The sequence below is a fragment of the Coregonus lavaretus genome (assembly GCF_964263955.1).
Source record: "Coregonus lavaretus genome assembly, contig: HAP1_SCAFFOLD_3083, whole genome shotgun sequence".
Classification (NCBI taxonomy): Eukaryota; Metazoa; Chordata; class Actinopteri; order Salmoniformes; family Salmonidae; genus Coregonus; species Coregonus lavaretus.
In genome coordinates, this window is record NW_028164295.1 from 48,991 (window position 1) to 67,550 (window position 18,560).

The 18,560-nt window shown below is 41.5% G+C and overlaps 1 protein-coding gene across 1 annotated transcript; it reads right to left on the reverse strand.

Annotated features, from left to right (window-relative positions):
* Positions 1-17,367: 17,367 nt before the first annotated feature.
* LOC311117235 (interleukin-1 receptor accessory protein-like 1) lies at positions 17,368-18,110 on the reverse strand (the record flags this gene model as incomplete). The annotated part of the gene is made up of 1 exon (XM_084192209.1): positions 17,368-18,110. A coding segment is annotated over one exon (743 nt), but the record flags the coding sequence as incomplete, so codon positions are not given.
* Positions 18,111-18,560: the final 450 nt, after the last annotated feature.

Consider the following 18,560-nt stretch of genomic DNA (forward strand, 5'->3'; position numbering starts at 1 on the left):
GACCATGAAGGCCTGATTCAGGCAGTCTCCTCTGAACAATTGATGTTGAGATGTGTCTGTTACTTGAACTATGTGAAGCATTTATTTGGGCTTCAATCTGAGGTGCAGTTAACTCTAATGAACTTATCCTCTGCAGCAGAGGTAACTCTGGGTCTTCCATTCCTGTGGCAGTCCTCATGAGAGCCAGTTTCATCATAGCGCTTGATGGTTTTGCCACTGCACTTGAAGAAACTTTAAAAGTTCTTGACATTTTCTGTATTGACTGACCTTCATGTCTTAAAGTAATGATGGACTGTCGTTTCTCTTTGCTTATTTGAGCTGTTCTTGCCATAATATGGACTTGGACGTCATCTTCTGTATACCCCCTCACCTTGTCACAACACAACAGATTGGCTCAAACGCATTAAGAAGGAAATACATTTCACAAATTAACTTTTAACAAGGCACACCTGTTAATTGAAATGCATTCCAGGTGACTACCTCATGAAGCTGGTTGAGAGAATGCCAAGTGTGTGCAAAGCTGTCATCAAGGCAAAGGGTGGCTACTTTGAAGAATCTCATTTTGAAGGTTCTTACCACATGATTCCATATGTGTTATTTCATAGTGTTGATGTCTTCACTATTATTCTACAATGTAGAAAATAGTAAAAATAAAGAAAAACCTTTGAATGAGTAGGTGTGTCCAAACTTTTGACTGGTACTGTCGGTCTGGGTTGAAATCATTGCATGCCTCAAGGAGGGTGGTACGCTCATGGGGATGGCAATCGTACATCTTCCACCTGTATTGTAATCGTGTATTGTATTGTACAGTATTGTATTGTATGCATGTATTGTAGTGGTCCTGTACATAGCTCAGTTCATAAGAGACCCCACCCCCCCAAGCAACTATATTTTGGATACATGTTTACTGTATAGGGGATGGATTTCTTTCTTGTTTTGGACTTTCTAGATTATTTGCGTATTGGTACTGTATTGTATTGATGTTGTATTACTGTAGGAGCTAGAAACACAATCCATTCACTGCACCTGCTGTAACATCTGCTAATCTGTGTACATGACCAATACACTTTGATTTGATACATACTGTACATCTCTGATCTTGTCAATATCATATTTGAAATCATAATAGTCATCATCACAGTAGTACATTCGAGTATATACAGTATCATACTTTTTGTGTTTCTACTTTACAGACATACATTTTCTTTATGTAGTTCTCAGAAGCTGTAGTAGACAAACCAGTTGACATGTTAAATCTATAGGTTTACCAAACGTTTAAGTGATCATCAATTAAGAGCAGTCGGATTAAGTAATAGTAAAATGTATAGTAACAAAAGAGAAGAGAATCATATCAAAAGTAATGTGAGCGTTGTTGCAATGTGAAAGACATTTACTTTATATGAACATGTATTGCAATGTGAAACATGACCAAAAGTATGTGGACACCTGCTCATCGAACATCTCATTCCAAAATCATGGGCATTAATGTGGAGTTGGTCCCACCTTTGCTGCTATAACAGCCTCCACTCTTCTGGGAAGGTTTTCCACTAGATGTTGGAACATTGTTGCGGGGACTTGCTTCCATTCAGCCACAAGAGCCTTAGTGAGGTCGGGCACTGATGTTGGGCGATTAGGCCTGGCTCGCAGTCGGTGTTCCAATTAATCCGAAAGGTGTTCGATGGGTTTGAGGTCAGGGCTCTGTGCAGGCCAGTCAAGTTCTTCAACACCGATCTCGATAAACCATTTCTGTATGGACCTCGCTTTGTGCACAGGGGCATTGTCATGCTGAAACAGGAAAGGGCCTTCCCCAAACTGTTGCCACAAAGTTGGAAGCATAGAATTGTCTAGAATGTCATTGTATGCTGTAGTGTTAAGATTTCCCTTCACTGGAACTAAGGGGCCTAGCCCGAACCATGAAAAACAGCCCTAGATTCATCACTCCAAAGAACGCGTTTCCACTGCTCCAGAGTCCAATGGCGGCGAGCTTTACACCACTCCAGCCGACGCTTGGCATTGTGCATGGTGATTTTAGACTTGTGTGCGGCTGCTCGGCGAACAGTTCTTATGCTGACGTTGCTTCCAGAGGCAGTTTGGAACTCTGTAGTGAGTGTTGCAACCGAGGGCAGACCATTTTTTAGCGCTATGCGCTTCGGCACTTGCCGGTCCCGTTCTGTGAACTTGTGTGACCTACCACTTTGCGGTTAAGTGGTTGTTGCTCCTAGACGTTTCCACTTCACAATAACAGCACTTACAGTTGAACAGCAGCTCTAGCAGGGTAGAAATTTGACGAACTGACTTGTTGGACTGGTGGCATCCTATGAAGACGCCACGTTGAGTCACTGAGCCCTTCAGTAAGGCCATTCTACTGCCAATGTTTTGCTATGGAGATTGCATGGCTGTGTGCTCGATTTTATACACCTCTCAGCAACAGGTGTGGCTGAAATAGCTGAATCCACTAATTTGAAGGGGTGTCCACATACTTTTGTATATATAGTGTATTTCTATATGAAACACTGTTTAACCTTTTACTGCAGCGGGCTAAATCAGGGTCACACAGAGTGTTTCTTGGTAGTTTTAAACAAATCTACTTTGAAACAAAAGTATACACCTCACACACATGGTTATGGGCTTCAAAAAAGAAGACACCTGTACCATGTCAGATATGGAGTTGAAATGTAAAACATTATGAGTTTGCATCCCAATATTACACTTTATAACCGTCACAGAAGACTGAAATATAACAAAACTGTTTGACATAGAATCACCGAATTGTTGGTCCCCCCCAATTCTTTTTTATACATATTAATAACATTCAACCCATGGGGCCACTAGGTCATTTGACTGCAGGAAAGGGCTACGTTTGGTGAAAAAGTGGCAGGTTGACGTTTATTGTCATGAGTCTTGTCCTGGAGACAGAACTGAGCGACTTCGCCTTAGATAAGCCTGCTGCAAAGTCAAACCTGTGCTTTTTGGTCTAATTTAAGGTTAGGGTTAGGCATTAGGTTTAGCAGTGTGGTTAAGGTTAGGTTTAAGATTAGGTTTAAAATCTGATTTTATGACTTTGTGGCTGTTGTCGTATATGATGAGTGGTGGCAATTATTGCTGTCAACAAAAAGGAGTCTGCTCATACTGAACATTGATCATAAGGTTTATTCAGATCACAAGCTTCAGCAGGGGTGACAGACTCGCGAGGTCTGGAGAGCAGTGTCCCCCAATTCTAATGGCTGCTCTGGGGTTTATTGTCTAAAACCCTTCTTATATAGACAATACCAAAATAAGGGTTACCCCCTCTTCTGGCCAATCACCAGTCTCCCCTCGGGCGTCACCCTCCAAGCGGCACATTTCAAATAACATCATAAAACATCCCCCCTCTGGCCTGAACAACCAACATTCTTTCAGTTCCATCTAAAAACCTTTAACACCATCATATTGTCAATACACTACATTCCCCCCTTTCGAGACAACCTAAACGTCTCGAAACCAAACAGAATAAGATTATAACAAGTAACAATTTATCTCATTGAGTATCTTTAACATTAAACCAAAACATTCTTCTCTAGAGCGTAAATTCCTTCTTATGCAATAACTGTTTATGAAGTATGAATACATTACTATGACATATGAAGAAATCTCTATGGAGTGTAAGAGCGAAAAACTGTCCAGCAGCCATCCATCCATATCAATCAAGACAGTAAAATTCTCTCACGGTCCCTCTGCCCCAGGCAACCACCGTCGGTACTCCAGATAACCTCATTAACCATGTAAATGCATTTGAAACTATGATGTAATTAAATACACATGTAAGCCCCTGCAAACAAAATCCTATCCATAAACATTCATTGTACGGCTGGTCAACCCATAGGACCGGACAATGAAACTCTCCCTTCCTAGCCTCTCTGTCCCTAAACATTCACCGAAATAAACAAAAACATCTAAGATCCTTACATGTAATCAATAACATCAAACATCATTCTACAAAAATTAATCCCTGAGGCTATTACACAATTATGTATTACACATGTCTATATTTCATTGCAAACACTGGAATGTAGTCCACTACACTTCATCTCCCTGTAGTGTCCTCTTCCAATGGACTTGTTGATGATGGAATCAGCCACACCCTCCTTGTTTCATCTCCTCCAGTCATATTGTCCCTTCATATTGTCTTTGTTTGAGTATTCCAATCTCCACATGTTCTCCCAAATACTTCTGGAATGACAAGAAAATAAACGACCAAACAGTATCTTTTGCAAACCAACATTTTCAAATTAAACCTCAACATCAATTTAAGAATATAAAAATGACCTATAAATGATGTATGAATCACATTAACCTATCCCCCCCTTGATTCATAAATCATACCAACATCACCCTACTATTGAAAAAAAATTTGAAAAATAATCAACTCATAAAAAAAATGATATTTATCCATCAGTAGTCCATCCATCTTTATCCAGATCAGGAACAGTCAACACCGGCATCTGAGTGTTGTCTCCAGGAATCACTCTCCAACCTATCTCAATATCACAGCTTTCTCAAAGGTCAGTAACAAATTACAAACATCACACAGTGTTATCAAAGCTGAAACTAAAATCTGACCCATCACTGCCCCTACTGGCCTAATTGATCTTGCAACCAAATCTTCTCAGATCTCCCAAATACATCCCTTATAATGCATCTATAACCCCAGTGATCTTATCTGAACTATCTGGACTCAAAGTATAACTAATATTTATCAATATGATCTTCCCAAATGTTACACCCTACCATGAATAGGGTCCCCCCTTCTCCCTGACCTTATCCTTCAATGATAGGCTTGAAGACTATGACATGTCGCCATGTCACCCCTTTAACCCTAGATTTAGCTGTATCCAATGCTATCCCTCTTATAATGGTAAAACCTCATATGGAAGCTTCAACGTTGACATGTAACAAAATCCTTTCCATCCATAATGTAAGAATATATATTTTATCATCACAAACCCACCAAATATCTCTAAAATTCTCCATAGTTACATTGTCAGTCAAAAGCTAATCGTTCCACCATCAAAGTCCTGCTCTTCTTACTCCCTGGTATATTAAAAATTACATTATATTTGTCATCTCTAACCTTATGTTCATGCTCATCCAAAGTTATCATATAACATCCCAATCTAATCTTCCCATAAACATACCCTTTACCTCATATGTTTTATTAGAACAAAAACAACTTTTAGCCCTCAATGTTTCACCTGAATACTTCAGGGTTCCGTTGTTACCTGATTTTCCTTTCCCATTTAACAATTCCCATAGGGTAATTCATTTAACCCAATTCCACCTAACCCTAGGCTTAAACCACTGTTCTGACAACTACATTATTTTATCTGTCAATGACTGTTGCCAATTCCACAGTCATGACAAAGCATAAGACTGAACCACACCTGATAGAGGCTGCGCGACCGTCTAACACGCTTGGTGCTGGAATTCTCAACAGACATGGACCCTCAAGATTCCTCACTGATCTTACAGAATGAGTTAATATATCTCTAACTTCCACAACAGAAGAACGAGCGGCACTGATCAGATACCTCTCCCTGTCTGTCATCAAAATCAAAGACCTCATCCTGTCCTCCATGATGAATCTATATTCTCTCTACTACTATCTGTTCTCCTATTTTAACCCCATTCGTACTATCATTGACAGCACTCTCCATCCGTAACATAACCCCTGAGTCCTTCTTGCTAACCCCCTTTAATTTCAGAACAGTTGTTGTCGATGCCATACTCCCTACATCGTATCATTAATCCCTTCCAAAGTTACCATTAAAGTAGTTGATTTAGTTGCTGTATCAACCCTAATTACTTCTAGTGCAAAGGTTCCCATTATCCTCGGTGTATTATCTACTGTTGGAGTGACTACTGTAATCTACTCCTCCTGAACTCCTTCGGTGACTGCGGAAGCTTCAACAGATTTCAAATCTTCCATTATAGGCATCACTTTACGAATTACATAACCCTTTAACCCATAATTCTTAACCGGAACAACTTCTAATGCTTGCACTAGATAAGTACACATATATTCTCCCTAACCTTTCTCTATAACATTACGCAACATAAGTGAACAGTCACTCCTAACCTCGTCCAAACTATACCGTTGTACAAACTATCCCTCCTTCGACTAGGTGTAGCAGCTTCTACTCCTGGTCCTGATAACAATACTTATTCTCCATAATTATCTCTCCATATGAGAGGAACGTCCCCATCCTAAACCCTAATAAGTATTTTTCCCCCTAAAATTGGTGCTGTATTGGTTCCCTTATAATCAACTGCGATATATTTATGACTTTAATACCTATCAATGTTGAAAGAGTTAACTTGCTTCTCACTGTTGTTATAATAGACTGAAGTGTGAATGTCCTTAGTTACTCCTAGTTTTTCCCCCAATATAAAAGTTGTCTTTGCTTGTCCTTCCATCTATCACCACTAGTGTCACTTTTTCCCCAAATCTCAGTCCTTTCTCTAAATCCCTGACTTTCAAACTTTTGATTACACAAAATACACCCATAATTACCTTGATCTCCCTGCTGGGAACTGTAAATATAGATACTCAATCACCCTCAATCTTCTCTTATCATTCAGCAACACATACTTTCTCAATGCATTTGCCCCTATCAGATCTAAACTCCTACCATATCTTCCCACCAAACTTTAAAATGTCCTTCCTCACTGTTCTCTCTCTGTCTTACTACTAACTTTGAAACTTAGCTTACTGTCTCAGAGTTCTTCCAACCCTAATCTACTCCTAACTTATTTTAATCTAATCTTTTCTCTCATAACATTTAAAACCTTTTCCCCTGATTTTCACAAAATCCCTTACCACCAAATTTGTAGAATATGTGATTGGGAAAGTTCCCCACCTGCTTCTGACTCATTACACACAGACTTGGCAAACGTCTAAACACCTTTTAGCCTAGCCTGAAATCCCTTAGTGTAAGAATGTAACCCAGAATAATAGTCACCCCCTTTTAACTTTATTTTCCCAGACAGATCGTCTAATAGACAGTCGTCTAGTGTACATTTTATTGTACAATTCAATTCAAACAATACATCTCTTCCCAACACTGCCATAACAGTATCTTCTAATATTAGTATGTCTATTTTGATTAACTGTTTTACTACCTCAAATCCCTATCCTAATTCGTTATCAATTAGTGAGATGTTTAACCTCTTTAGGCCTAAACCCAAATAAGTTTTTCCCCTATTCACTATCACTTCTAATGGCCGATTGTTTCAACTGTTAGCTATTTTCTCTTCTTCTCTAATCGATGCTCTCAGCAATGCACCCCCCTTCCGGATCTCCTAGGTACTAACAGATGATCTTGAATTGCCCCTGTATCTTCCTTAAAAATGTTCTCTGTTCTTCCTCCTCCTCCAATTCTGTGTCTGTCCAGAAACTGGCGGTCGATATGGAACATCTGGTCCCCCCTTGGCTGGTACAATTGCCTTTGATATTGTTCAGTTGAAGCTGTAACAGTGATTGTTGATTTGGTTCACTCTGATTCTTCATAACCAACACTTATTTTCTTCTTCTCCACCACCAGTTATAAGTTGTATTTGATTGAGTTTTCTTCGTCCTGTTCTTCTCGTCGTTGACATATCAGTATTCTTCAAAAGGTTCTCTTCTAAGTTCTGTCCTCGAAATATCATCTTCCATCATCTTCTTACTAGTGGGCTCTTCTTGACCTCAATGTGTTCTTCTCATCGTCGTTTCTGCTCGTATTCGTCTTCATCTCTGATGCCATAATCACCATGCTAGATGATCACTGAAAGCTTCCTTCTCGTAAGGTGGGTGTCTTTCTGCTGAATCCGTATGTGAGAAAGGTGTACTAACATCTGCCATTAGTCTTTCTAACCCTACTTTGATTAAAAAATGACTATTTTAATCAATTTTCCCCTATATCAAGCCTTTTATATTCCTTTATTGTGAACTATGTTATTTTAGACTGTATAGCCTATGGCTATGGCTTCCCCCCTTAAATTATTAATATAACCCTAAGAACCCCCCAAAAAATCAAATTAAATAAAATATGAATATTAAAAAATTCAATTAAATACCTTATTCCAAAACCATTTAATTAAAAAATTAAAAACCAATTAAAAACTCAATTAAAAATTATGAATAATTTTAAAACCAATTCTTTATTCCTATATCACCAATTTATCAATTAGTGTTGGCTATCTTACCACAACCCATCAAATGCAAGTAAATGAAGTTAGTAAACTTCAGACTAAAATACCCATAAACAAAGCCTTTAACCCCTTGCTCTAACCCCTAATTATCATAAATTTACAGAAGAATCCTCAATCCATCCTTGATTCTCAACACATCTGTAATCAAACCCCAGTGATACAGAGCTTCCAAAATGCAATTTTTAATGAAATAGTATTTGCCAAGCCTATGTAAAATTGTCATAACATCACATATCTTTAAATTGGAAAATGTTGCAACCTAGCCTGATATCTGATCCTCTGCTGCATCATGTGATGTCACGTCATGTGACGTCACGCCACGCACCCGTCAGCCCCTCCTCTCTCTCTCGTCTCACCTCGCCGTTCCATGTTTCTCTCATATTTCAAAAAAACATAGAAACACACAAGATTTCAGCAGTTTATGCAATTAACCAAGTTATCCACATTCAATATTCGTCCGTTTTACATTCGCTCTAAGACTTTAACTCAGGACGAATTATAGATCGCTCAAAAACATTTAAAATTTTATTTTCATCCGTCATTTAATTTAATTCAATTCAATCTATTATAATCCGTTACCCTATATCTAATTTATAAATTCAATAGGTTACAAAACAAGTTTCATCTTTAACCAATCGCAGTTTAAACTAGAATCATCGTGCTAAAATTTCTCCTCTGTCTATCTATTTTCCTTGCAGGGTAACGCCAAATGGGACCTATGACCTGTACCCCACCATTTTGTTTTGTAGGCTTAGCCCACCCTCATTTCGTAGTTTTTAGCCCCGTAAAATCAACACGTGTCCTAATCTCGTGTCATAAACTCCCCCTTTCTGTCGGGTAGTATCGCAAAATTAAACGCATGCGCACAACCATTCAAAAATCCCCTTTCACCGTGGAAGGAAGATTTTCTATTCTCTCTCCCCAAACAGACAGAATAACACTCCAGCTATAACTCCCGTTTCCCCCTTATAGTCAAACAACATTTAACAGCGCTCACAAAACATATAACCTGACTTAAACACAGAGACAAATTTAAGAGACTTTAATCCATCGCAATGGAATCTCTAAGGATACGTTAGCATGCAGCACGCAACACAATTAGCCTTTAGCCTCTAGCCACGATGTACCATGTAGCATGAAACACACTCCCATTTAGCCTTGACATTAGCATTAGCCTCTAGCTAACTGCGGCTTACTACACAATCCCCCACCATGCACTGGCCTAATTATTTTAAACCTATTTCTCCTACCGTTTTTGTTGCCGAGAATTAATGACAATTACACCGAGAAATCAGACCTAATCAAACACCCCGTCGAATGAGAGTCAAATCCGGATCACAATCAGATAAATTCCACCAACCCGAGTTCTCTTCAAAAACTCACCGAATATACCTTCTAACGTACACACGGGTTTGCCAGCCCATTATCTAAAATGGCCCCCTCGGGGTCTTCAAGCGGTCCAGTGCCCTAAAGAATGCGCATATCTGAATTTACCAATCATTGTCACCCGTTACCAATGACATATAACCTTATCATTGCTCATAGTTACCAATGAAATATGAATGTCTCCTACCGTTTTCCTAAATTTGTCATTGCCCATAGTTACCAATGAAATATAAATTTATGCTCTAAATCCTCATTGCCATCCGTTACCAATGAAATATAAACTTATCACTCTAAATTATCATTGTCTATAGTTACCAATGAAATAACATTTTAGCAGACTCCAGTCGACCAGCAACAACGCCACCGAGGCCAGGTCGAAATGGAACATCTCTTCAGTGTACACAAGTCATATCCAATCTAACAAACTCCGAAGCGGTAAGAACACTCACCCTTTTTTTTCGGCCATGCTTCAGAGAGAGTTAGGCCGGCGGTTGACTGAAACAAGGAAGAGACGCAAACCCAGCCCCACGTTGGGCGCCATTATGTCATATATGATGAGTGGTGGCAATTATTGCTGTCAACAAAAAGGAGTCTGCTCATACTGAACATTGATCATAAGGTTTATTCAGATCACAAGCTTCAGCAGGGGTGACAGACTCGCGAGGTCTGGAGAGCAGTGTCCCCCAATTCTAATGGCTGCTCTGGGGTTTATTGTCTAAAATCCTTCTTATATAGACAATACCAAAATAAGGGTTACCCCCTCTTCTGGCCAATCACCAGTCTCCCCTCGGGCGTCACCCTCCAAGCGGCACATTTCAAATAACATCATAAAACATCCCCCCTCTGGCCTGAACAACCAACATTCTTTCAGTTCCATCTAAAAACCTTTAACACCATCATATTGTCAATACACTACACTGTGCCAGCTATTGACCACTCTGTACAACTACTTCCAGAACAAGATTCATGACGAAAAACGCTAACTTGCAACACCTCACGGCACAACGCCTCTCCCCTATTTGTATGTATTGATATGTAGGCTATGTGTGCCGTTTTAAAATGTATGTAGTTCTGTCCTTGATCTGTTCTTGTCTATTAATGTTCTGTTGCTTTCGCAACAGCTAATGGGGATCCTAATAAAATACCAAAACCAAACTGCCAGAGTGAATAACGTCCTACAAGTAGCATTGCTATATGACTGGAGCTTCCCAGCAGCAGCAGCACATGTGCGTTTGAATGGGGAGCTCGTTATGCCGTGACATCATAATGAAGTGAAGAGGATTTTATTTGGAGGGAAAAACCACAGAAGCTAAAGAACCACACGGAGACACTTCATCCTAACTGAAAACATCTGGCGTCCCCTCTCTGGGAAGCCACACAGATAGCCGCACATGCACGGCCAGGTCTGATTTATTCAAGGATGTTTGGCTGGTTTCACCGCAAGGCCAGGTGAGGTGAGGTCTTACAAGTGGAGCGTTCTTGGGATGTTTTGCAGCAACGCTGTGACTCACCTGATTTAGGCTGATTCTCCGACGGACCGACGGGTCCCTGGCTGATTGAGAGAGTCGCTGGGCAGAATGAGGAGTCGTATTGATTGTCGTCTTCAGGTTTAATAGCAGTCCACTGAGTTATGGCTCCTGTACCGCTCTGCTCTGCTCTGCTCACCCAGGAGGGAACCGGCCAGCGTCAGCAGTTCACACGGTAGTCATAAACAACTGGCCCCTCCTCTCAGCGCAACAAATATGTACACACACGTACACACTCACACAAACCATGACTCACAGACACTACACAAAATATATACAGCACATCATAAATGGAATACACACTAACATACTGGAAACATTTACCGGTAAAGAAGATTTTCAAAAGCTTTGATTCTTGCCATTCTTTCGTACAATTTCCTTCCAGAAATTATGAAATATATGTTTGTGTGTCCTGCAATCAGATCCCACACACACTGTCATGTAATCAATATTAGATTGCTGCCATAGCTCCAGGAAACCAGTAGTGAAATATGACTCACCACAGAGGGCCAGTAGAATGTGTCATGTCAGTCTATTATTTCTAAAAGCCTATCAATTTAGCACGTCATATGAACAAACAATACAGGATAAACATCACGTACTGTACAGCTCAACGTTTATCAATAGATCTCGGTGTAAATGATGGAGCACGCCTCCCTCCCTCCCTCCGTACGGTGCAAAGACCTGATTTAATTAGCTTAATTAGGCTCCAATATGGAGGATTGCTGCTCCTTGTTTGGTCGGTATTCTCTGGAGCCAGCCAATTACCCATGCAGCCAGATCACAACGCAAACACAGGCTGTTGGTGAACTGGTGTTTATGGGGGTTACTCCTCCACAATAGCAGCAGCTCCACCTTGCCAGTTTAACCCCCTCCATCCCTCCACCCTCTCTCGAAGCCCCCCAACCCAAACCCTCCACCACCACCACCAATATTCAAACATTTACTTGTGAGGGCATGGTTGCTGTGGCAACAGGCACAATGTGAAAAAAACACAGGAACCGACTATGTATTCCCTTGGTTGGAATGTTTCATTGCAGAAAGGTGCCATTTAAGTGAGTGCAGTAGCCCCCCCATTGTCTGAACTCTGACACATCCATGATTACAGTATTTATGTGTGTGTGTGTGTATGTGTGTGTTTGTGTGTGCATGTGTATGTGTGCGTGTGTGGTGTGTGCATGTGTGTGCATGTGTGTGTGTGTATGTGTGTGCATGTGTGTATGTGTGTGTGTGCGTATGTGTGTGTGTGTGTGATATACAGTACAGGACATGAGTGGTCACTGAATGATTTGATGAGCATGAAAATGATGTAAACCATATGCCATGGCCGTCTCAGTCACCAGATCTCAACCCAATTGAACACTTATAGGAGATTCTGGAGCGGCGCCTGAGACAGCGTTTTCCACCACCATCAACAAAACACCAAGTGATGGAATTTCTCATGGAAGAATGATATCGCATCCCTCCAATAGAGTTCCAGACACTAGTAGAATCTATGCCACCACCAACATTCAAACACTTACTTGCAGGACATGATTGCTGTGGCAACAGGCACAAAGCAAAAAAACGGTGGAACCGACTATGCATTCCCTTGGATGGAATGTTTCAGTGCAGAAAGGTGCCTTTTAAGTGAGTGCAGCAGCCCCCCCATTTACATTTGACATTTTAATCATTTAGCAGACGCTCTTATCCAGAGCGACTTACAGGTAGTGCATTCATCTTAAGAATGCTCAGTGGGACAACCACACATCACAGTCATAGTAAGTACACTTTTCCTCAATAAAGTCAGAGTTAGTAAAAGGGAAAAGAGTGAAATGTGAGTGTTAGTTCATGAAAGGCTTTTCTTTCTTTGGGGGGGGGGGGGGGGGGGGGGGGGGTTGGGGGGCGGTGCTGTGGGATTATTTAAGATACTCTTTGAAGAGGTAGAGTTTCAGATGTTTTCGGAAGATGGGCAGGGACTCTGCTGTCCTAGCTTCAGGGGGAATCTGGTTTCACCATTGGGGTGCCAGGACAGAGAAGAGCTTGGACTGGGCTGAGTAGGGATAGGAGGGCCAAGAGACCAGTGTTGGCAGAACAGAGTACACGCGTTGGGGTGTAGGGTTTGAGCAGAGCCTGAAGGTGGGGGGGGGGGGGGGGGTCATTAGTCCGGGTGGCCATTTGATTAATTGTTCAGCAGTCTTATAGCTTGGGGGTAGAAGCTGTTAAGGAACCTTTTGGACCTAGACTTGGCGCTCCGGTACCGCTTGCCGTGCGGTAGCAGAGAGAACAGTCTATGACTTAGGTGACTGGAGTCTTTGACAATTTTTTGGGCCTTCCTCTGACACCGCCTACTATATAGGTCCTGGATGGCAGGAAGCTTGGCCCCAGTGATGTATTGGGCCGTACGCACTACCCTCTGTAGCGCCTTACGGTCGGATGCCGAGCAGTTGCCATACCAGGCGGTGATGCAACCAGTCAGGATGCTCTCGATGGTGCAGCTGTATAATGTTTTGAGGATTTGGTGACCCATGCTAAATCTTTTCAGTCTTCTGAGTGTGTGTGTGTGTACTTGTGTGTGTATGTGTGTGTGTGTGTGTGTGATGTACAGACATGATCACAAGCTTAGCTGCTGCTGCTGTGGTCCAGTATAGCGGCCTGAATTCTGCCGTCACAGCCAGTGCCGAGGGGGGCAACATTACAGTGATGGTTGGATCTATCCGGGGCTCAAGATTACAGTGTTTTCCTGCAACATACAGTTTCCCCAGTTACCTCAACACCAAAGAGTGGAGTAGGAATTTAGCAGAAGCTAAATGTAATGGGAGAGGAACTACATCATAACTACATCATTAGTGAATAAGTAACTGCCCAGTGTTTCTACATTTCTATGAAATATGACCTATAATTAAATAGTTTTCCTTCCAAAATGTTTTAATTTAATATGTTAAAAAGCAGCTTTTTTTTGTGTTGGAATGGTGTGGGCGTACCCCAACAACAGAATGGTAGAATGGTGTGGGTGTATACCGGTCATTAAAATTATTAATGCAAGTAGACCGCTGATTGGCCAGCTCATTCTCCTCTAGACCGCTGATTGGCCAGCTCATCCTCCTCAGGGAGATGACATCATGTTCTATGAGGAAATAGCAAGCATTTATTAAACGGTCTGTTTAAGATCCAAGTTCGAGATGGGGTTTTGGAAGTGGTTTTTTTCTCCTCCAATGTATGCTTTGGCCACAAATACAAGTATACGAGTCAGCAACATTATTTGGATATGTGTTAACAGAATATGAACTTATAAAAGTTAGATTTTCACCGGGCAGTTCCTTTAAATGAAAATCAGCGATTGCAATCAGCATTTGACTTGGTGTCCCATCATAACAAGACTGTTGATGTCAAGATGCAAGTAGAGAGGTCTAAAGAACAATTATTAAATGTGTTTTTATTATTAATAATAATAGTATCTCTTTAATTAACATTGCAGGTACATAATAAAAAACGAAATGAATCAGAAACTGGAGAGACAATAGAACCGTAATCTTGTCTCAGAGTTGTGAAAGTGCCTGGAATAATTCTGTGCTATATATTATTAATTATGATCATCATTAATATCATTATTATCATTACCAGAAAGGTTCATAAAACAAGTTTGCCACTCACTCTGAAAATGCAAACATCGTTTTTTATGAATGTGGCTAGATTGTCTTCATCTTATTACCATTTTTGATTTATATACACAATGTCATAGAATACAAGAAATCCACACCTTAAAGGAGCGCTCTCTCGAATGGATCAAACGTTACTGTTTGTTTTCTGTTAGGTCAGGCAGTTATGACAGTTGGAAATGGACGTTCTTCTCAGTGATATACCAAGCAGCCAACTGAGTACAGTACATTGAAGAAAAAGACCAACACTGAAAAGTTAAACCAAAGGGAAATTGAAAAACCAATCATTTTTGCAGACCGAGGGGGACAAAGAAATCTCTTACAGTGTTTACTCATTGTGTATAGGTTAATTCACTTTGCATAATGTTTGGCACTACAAGGGATTGAAAACACTACCTCACTGTTTCTGTTTAGAAGCTGCTAACATTATAAAGTATCAATAAAACAATGATACGATACCAGATATTACAGTATATCGAATAACTGTGTCGGATCCCGTAAATGATCGTTTCGTACATCATAGGGTTCACAAGAATAATAATATATAATATGCCATTTAGCAGACGCTTTTATCCAAAGCGACTTACAGAACTATGTATGACTTGATTGTGGAGTGTATGATAGCACAGTCTGTCGCTTTATTTCTTTCAGAGGTTCTCTTGGAGACTGTTTACATTAGCTTAACCATGGCAACATTATAGGGACATGCGTTGTGTCAGGACCGACCCAACACAGGCCTAATCTCACCACTAAAGCACCTCCCAACCAAGCTTTACCAAGTCCTGGTAAACAACAACATTGGGGTCTTTGAGTAGTTCTTAGTGTTGCTTTATTGGACTTCATGACATCATATTTTGGCCAATCTGAAACTAACCAGAAAACGTTGTAAAGCCCTAAAACAAGCCCTAATGTGGATCATGTGGTGGATTTCAGATCTTTTTTCTTCACAAGCACAATTTTAGCTTTGGTCTCACTTGCTTGAAGAATAATGAGGATAATCTTGAATTTCCTCATACCGCTACGGACAATTGGATATTTCAAGGGGTTTAAGTTGAATTTGAACATCATGTGTGGAGATACATTTCTCTTGGGTCTAACGCCATGATTTGTTCTTGTATTTTGGTCTGTTTGACAGACTGTCACATGGTATGCTAAAGATTTCTTCTTATAGGAACATATGACAACAACACTCTGAACATATCTTGGAAGTCAACTGTGTTCAGTGTGTCGTCTTTTCAAATGGCTGCTGTCCTTCTCCATAGAAATCAGGGAGGCACTACATCGAGGTTATCTGGTATTCATGTGCGGTGGGGAAATGAAGATACTTATCACGAATCTGCTTTGATGAACGTTTTCGAGTGTGAACAGTGTTTTTTCTTTAAATACATTGACATATATCAGGTTGAATACATCTAGTTACTATGCACACTACTCTGTTATGGAAAAGTCTTTGAAACACAAATATACATTGCCCCCCACCCAACAATGATATTAGGACTTGATGAAAACATCTCAAATGCTTTTGTATTTCTTCATCTTTACAGTAAGATAAGATATTTATTGAAGGACTCAAAAATCCACTTTGTCTGCTATGCAATTAGGGAACTGCTTAGCAAAATAATGTAGAAAACAGAATGCACGTTACTCTATTTCTGTCATTAGTGGGATGAGAATGTGAATAAGTATGTACTTCCAAGCAAATATTTTTGTTACAAAAATATACTTTCTCATAAAATAATACACATAGTTGTTTTTAGGGTGATATATTTCTCTGTTAAGCTGAACAGAAAGGCTGTCTTTTGAAAAGAAAATGTCACTATGCTTGTGAGAGCTGCAACACTTGCACACCAAGTCTAGCACCAGTCTCTGTAGTGTCCTGATTGGTCGGTTCATTTATTCATATCTTGCATACTCCCAGGCCTCTTCCGCTGTTGCATAATCTAGTTTTGTTTAAGAGTCCCAATAAAAGAAGATTCCATCTATGTAACCAGGACAACAAAAAATGACATTTTCTTGCCATAACTGTTAAAAAACAAAGAGCGTTCAAACTACACTTGTTCCACTACAAGTCAAGATCAAAATCACAACAGTTCAGACAATAGACCTCACAGACGATCGTTTCACTTTCATACCCAAATACAAAAAAATTGAAACCATAAATCAAAACAGACGTAGAAATTTGATGATAAAAACTGGTGAATGAAAGGTAAAAGAAAATAACAGAAAAATACTGACGCTATTAAGAAATATAAAATATATGTACAAGACCCTGTATTCCTTGAGTTTCTGGGTAAATGAACATCGGCGTTGGTGTCTGTGTGTGTCTGTGTGTGTGTACAGGCATCTCAAACCAAACGGGTTCTCCTTTTCACGCCAAATCCTCCTTAGTCCTTGTCGAACAAACGTTGTCTTAGTCTGACAGAATGACTTGTCCTGTGTTGTTGATTTCCCCCTTTGAATCCTGGTGCAAATTCCACAGCAGCGTTCTCTAGTGCTCTAAGGGTCTCTGTCGCACCACCACCACACACTCTGCCAGCTAAATCTCCCTCTACATATGTCCCATCTGTCCCTACGCCAGCCTGGTGCTGTCACCAGATGACACTGGATATACTGGTCTCGCGTGGCAGCAGCGGTAGCATGACGTTATTGGCGTGTGCCTCCTCGATGCTCTGTTCTCTGGGTGTCCTGGCCTGGCCGTGGGGCCTCTGTCCGTTGATCAGAGTCATAGGGATGTTGCAGTAGGTGTGCTGGTTACCCAGGGTGGAGAGGGGAGGCAGTGTGCCGCCGGGGGGCATGTCGTACTCGTAGCTGCGGTAGTAATGTTTCTGCTGCCTCATCTGGGTGTGGTAGTTGAGAGTGGAGTTGTGGAAGGTGCTCCGCAAGTCCGGGTGCGCCGTGGCCATGGCGGTGGAGGTGGCTGCTGCCATGGAGATGGCGGAGACGGTCTGGAGCTCGCCGAAGGGGCCCTGCTCGCTGACGTCCAGCACCTGCTCGTTGCTGATGATGGGCTCCATGTGCTTGAAGGGCATCTCGTACTGCAGGTGTTTCCAGAAGTTGGAGCTGAGCTTGTTGCTCTTGGGGCCACGCCACTTGATGACGGTCAGCATCTTGATGGTGTGTTTGAGCGCTTCCACTTCCTGGTAGTTCATGATGCCATGCAGCTCGGCACACTCAATCAGAATCACCTTGATCTCCCCGGTGACCAGCATGTTCCGGAGGCGGGTCTCCAGCTCGAAGATGCTCCAACCACGCCGCACCACATAATTGGGTGTCATGACGATAATGAGGCGCTTGGATTGGTCCACACAGCGCGCCACATCCTCGATATAGGCTGGAGAGAGGGAAGGAGAGGGAGTGAGAGAGAGAGGGGAGGAAGGGAAGGAGAGGGATACAGAGAGAGAGGGGAGGGAAGGAGAGGGATACAGAGAGAGAGGGGAGGGAAGGAGAGGGATACAGAGAGAGAGGGGAGGGAAGGAGAGGGATACAGAGAGAGAGAGGGGAGGGAAGGAGAGGGATACAGAGAGAGAGGGGAGGGAAGGAGAGGGATACAGAGAGAGAGGGGAGGGAAGGAGAGGGATACAGAGAGAGAGGGGAGGGAAGGAGAGGGATACAGAGAGAGAGAGGGGAGGGAAGGAGAGGGATACAGAGAGAGAGGGGAGGGAAGGAGAAGGATACAGAGAGAGAGGGGAGGGAAGGAGAGGGATACAGAGAGAGAGGGGAGGGAAGGAGAAGGATACAGAGAGAGAGGGGAGGGAAGGAGAGGGAGAGCGAGAGAGAGGGG